General features: G+C 57.5%; 1 protein-coding gene across 1 annotated transcript; it reads right to left on the bottom strand.

Moving 5' to 3' along the window:
* Positions 1-2052: 2052 nt before the first annotated feature.
* LOC100284268 (uncharacterized) lies at positions 2053-4294 on the bottom strand. The gene is made up of 2 exons (NM_001370619.1): positions 2826-4294; positions 2053-2711 (listed from the first exon to the last, which is right to left on the bottom strand). Exons 1-2 carry the CDS (start codon positions 3314-3316, stop codon positions 2279-2281), a joined length of 924 nt encoding a protein of 307 aa, NP_001357548.1. The 5' UTR covers positions 3317-4294; the 3' UTR covers positions 2053-2278.
* Between the last annotated feature and the right edge of the window lie 219 nt (positions 4295-4513).

Below are 4513 nucleotides of genomic sequence, written 5' to 3' on the forward strand. Positions count from 1 at the left end.
CTCGTCCAAACACTATAGAAACTGTAGCCGCTCACTTACATTCTTTCTTGTACATCCAACCAAAACACGTCTTAAAACGGTCTGTCTACCGCTGCTCCGTGATACCTAACATGTCTTCAAGATTGTGCATCAATGATGTCATCAATCTTCGTAAGTCAAGGGTAACAACAGCAACACTATCAAAACCTCTATATCGTTTCCATTTACTATGAACAGAGATTTTGGTTAAAAAATATCCTTCAACAATTTTTTGATTGGTTGTCTAAACCCGTCATTTTCTACGTAGGATTTTTCGCTGGCCAATGATGATAAGAACGAAATTAACTCCCTAAAGTATAATAATCGCATCTTTATAAAAATCATATTTTTATTGGCATTTAGCTCTTTACTTTGTCAATTTATTGATATTTTACGACAGGGAGAGCAGGACCAAGATGTATGGGCCCGGGCCGCTCGCCTGTGGCTCCCAACTCCCCGTCCGTCGCCGAGCGCCAACAGCCGCCCGCTGTGGTGCGACGGCGACACTGGACAGGCTGCAGCAGGACACGTCGGCTAGGCCACGCAGGGTTTTGCTTTCCTTGATTATTCCTTCCCTTCCCTCCGGGGCCAGGCGGCCAGCCAGCCAGCGCCACAGGGATAAGGCCGGCCTTATCGCGCTGCGGATTCCATCCATCGGGCCCCGCGGCTGGGGACGATCGAGAACCTGATCGCCCGCCTCGGCACCAAATCGCCAGCCCAGATCCCTCGCGATCCACGCACGCAACGGAATACTCTCTGGCGGCTGGCTCTCCGGCCTCCTTTGTCCTCGCGGCCGGATCCGTGCGCCCGCGGAGGACGACGGTCTGCCGTCCGCTGCCCGCAGCGTCCAACGCGACCGTCCGAGGGCTTCGCTTTCTTCTTCACGTGGGCGCGGCGCCGTGGACAAGATGTGGAGCCCGTGCTCTCGGGGCCTCCGGCGTCCTCGTCGCCAGTGGGCCACTGGTGCGGGGGGAGAGGGGACGTTTCGTCCACGGTCGACCTCACGCGCGCGCGCGCGCTCACGATTCTCTGCGCTAGCTAGCTAGCATTCGGACAAGAATATGGCGCCGTTTGGCTGTTAGCGAGTGATTAGACCAGTCTTACTCCAGAATTGAACTCCTCTCATCCTCTGCGCGGATAAGAATATGCAAGTTGATCGCAGGAGCCGATGCTAACGTACAGTTGGCCGATGGTTAGTGCCGACAAATGCTTAACAGCGGCGACATACCAACCATATCGAAAGTTAAGCATGGCGGGAGATCAGCGCGTTATCTCACGGTGGGCCCTCTGGGCCCCGCACGCACCCACTACTCTTGCACGCACTGACGCGCACTACATCCATATCCTAATACGTAACGCTATGCATCCCGGCCGAAGACACTACGCTACGCTGGCATCATCGATCGCTTTGCAAGGAATGCATGCATGAACCTAAGACAGCAGCAGCACGACTTGATCTACGTACTCAAAGTCCTTTCTTTTTCCCAGAAAAAGGAAGTGCGTAGCTTGGGGAGAACTAAAAAAAAATAACAAAACAAGGCGCCCAAGCATATTTGTAACAGAGCTCAACGGCGTCATCTTCGCACAGCCCTCCGTAGGCTTGTTGTTAGGATGCAAAGGTTAGGTGGCACGGTCAACTTCATTATCAGCGATAAATACGACACGGAGATGGCCCATTCATGACGTGGGCAACCCTCCGCCACGGCTTTTTTTCTCGGTTTTGCCCTTCCCCAGGAGGCCAGGCCAGGACTTATCCAGAACCCAACTATGCACGTCACGTAATGATGCCAACCAAACCAATCCATTACTACCCGCTTAATCAAAGTCAGAATATCCGACGGGGCGGCGGCTGATCCCTATCTCATATTCTCATAGCAGTAAACTACCAGCAGTAAAATAACAAAGGTAGCAGGTAGGACAAGGCGAAGGCGAATCTGGACCGAGCTCGTGCACCGCCTCGAGTACTCGCCACGTGTCGCGAGCAGGCCCACCAGGACCTGGGTGGAGGTGCAGGAGAAGAGGGCAAGATGCGGAGTACCAGTGCTACTGCTCGGCTCTCCATTAAAAAGCAGTAAAAAAATCGGGTACCAGAAGTCCAGAACAAGTCGTACACTCGTACTACAGTCTACAGTCATGGCGCGCACAGCAAACGGCGCGGGTCGCCACATTATCTGATCCCCGTCCCCGGTCTCGGCACGGGGTAAATCGAGGCGGTAAAAAATACCGATGACCACCAGGACCGTAGGTGGCAGGCGCTCCGCTAGTACCGGGCGAGCGCGCGGCGGAGCACCTGCGCGAGGAGGCCGGGGGCGCTGAGGTGCGGGAGGTGGCCCTCGGTCTGGAGGAACTCGACGGCGGTGCGGCCGCCGAGGTGGGCCTTGAGGTAGGCGGCGACGGAGGCCGGGACGGAGACGTCGCGGGTGGTCTGCACCACCACGCAGGGGGACCGCACCATGCCCAGCACGCCGCGGAGGTCGGTGTTGAACACGGTGCGGCACACGTGGAGGGAGATGTCCGGCCGCATGTTGAACAGGGTGCGGCTGAACTCCTGCACCGCCGCCGGCACGTCCGCGCCCACCGCCAGCGGGGCGTACCCGGTCGCCCACGCCGAGTAGTTGGCCGCCATCGCGTCGAACACCTGCTGGATCTCCGGCAGCTCGAACCCGCCGTGGTAGTCGTGGTCGTTCAGGAACCTGTGCCCGGAATTTTAAAACAAACTCAAATTGCTTCCAGAGGTTGGGTTGATCGAATCGGGATGGATGGATGGATTCGGTCGGCATCATATTCATACGCATACGGCGGCATACCTGGGCGACGCGCCGATGAGTACGAGCTTGGCGAAGAGCTCGGGGCGGCGGATGGAGGCGAGGATGCCGATCATGGCGGAGACGGAGTGGCCGACGAAGGCGCAGCGCGCGATGCGGAGCGCGTCGAGGATGGCGAGGAGGTCGTCGACGTACGAGTCGAGCGTGTCGTAGCGGCGGAAGTCGAAGTGCTCCGGGTTGACGCTGCCGGCGCAGACGAGGTCGTAGAGCACCACGCGGTGGTCGCGGGTGAGGTAGGGGAGCACGCGGCTCCACGCCGACTGGTCCGTGCCGAACCCGTGGGACAGCACCACCACGCGGTCGCCGCTGCCCACGACCCGCACGTTGAGGATCTGCAGCAGCTTGGCGCCGCTCGGTGCGCCGCCGCTGCCCGCCGCCGCGCCGCCCCCGACCATCGCCGCGGCGTCGGAGCTGGACGCCGGCGCCGCGGAGCTGCCGCTGGTGGGGCTGGGTGGGTGCGTGGACCGAAGCATGGATGGGAGGAGAGGAGAGGACTACTGGGGAAGCAGAGCCGTCCGGGTCGCGCTTATATAGCAGCAGCTGGAGCAGAGGCCATGGGGGGATTGTGTGTGCAGTGCAGGGGTGGGGGTGGGTTGGCCTGCTTCTCTTCGCTCTCCGGCTCTCCCTCTCTCAGAAGCAAAGCTTTGCCTCCTTCCTTTTGATCTCCCTCCGGCTCTCCCTCCGTGCGCTGCGTGCCCCCCCTGCTTTATTCCTCCATCTCTCTCTCTCCTACTCCTGGTCCTGGGTAAGGTTTGGTGCTGCAGATTGGATGACGATGAGTTCTCGGTTGTGCCAGCGAGGAACACAAGCCTTCGTTTAGATGCCCAATTATCCAGACCACCACAGCAGCAGCAAACAGTAGTAAAAGGGAGACGCAACAATAATTTTGTGATTTTTCCCCTTAGCAAGAGCTGGTTTTGTACGTTGCCGTGGCTAACTCTGCCATCGCAAACAGCCCAGTGAATCTCCTGTGGGCTGTGGCAGGGCAAGACAACTGGAAGAGGACTCCTCCCTACGCAAGTCGGCAAGTGTAGCGACCAGTCGGCTCGTGCCGATCGAGCTGGGATTCTGTAGTGGATAACACGGGTATGAACCAAACCCAGTAGGGGCTCTCCTCGCTATTGGCAGGGCATCTCCAGCCGGTGGTGAACGCCTTTGTGTTGTTTACTGGCAGCAAGTGGCAAGTTGCTGTGATGGAACGGACTCGAGCCAAAGCCAAAGCCAAGCCACGCACACACAACACACCGGAAAAAGCGGTCGCTTTACCCAATTAGCTGAGCTGATTTTGCCCCACGCACGCCCGGCGGCGGGATGCGTGAATCCCATGGCGCCGCGAGCCCGCGACCCATTGGACGAGAGCTCCCTCCGCCAATCGGAATGGGTCGTCTCCGCTGGGTGTGAGAAAGGTCGCCGACGACGAGGCGCACCCACACCCCAGCAGCGGATAAGAAATGCGGTGGGTCGGGTACCTGCCATAGCACAATCCGTGCCGCATGCTCCTATATGTTCCGCACCAAAATGGCAAAAAGGTTTGGTTTTAGAGACTAATTTTTAGTCCCTCCAATTTATTCCACTTTAGTCACTAAATTGTCAAATATGAAAACTAAAATAGAGTTATAGTTTCCATATTTTGCAATTTATATACTAAAGTGGAATAAAATGGAGGGACT

This window comes from Zea mays, chromosome 1, assembly GCF_902167145.1.
Source record: "Zea mays cultivar B73 chromosome 1, Zm-B73-REFERENCE-NAM-5.0, whole genome shotgun sequence".
NCBI lineage: Eukaryota > Viridiplantae > Streptophyta > Magnoliopsida > Poales > Poaceae > Zea > Zea mays.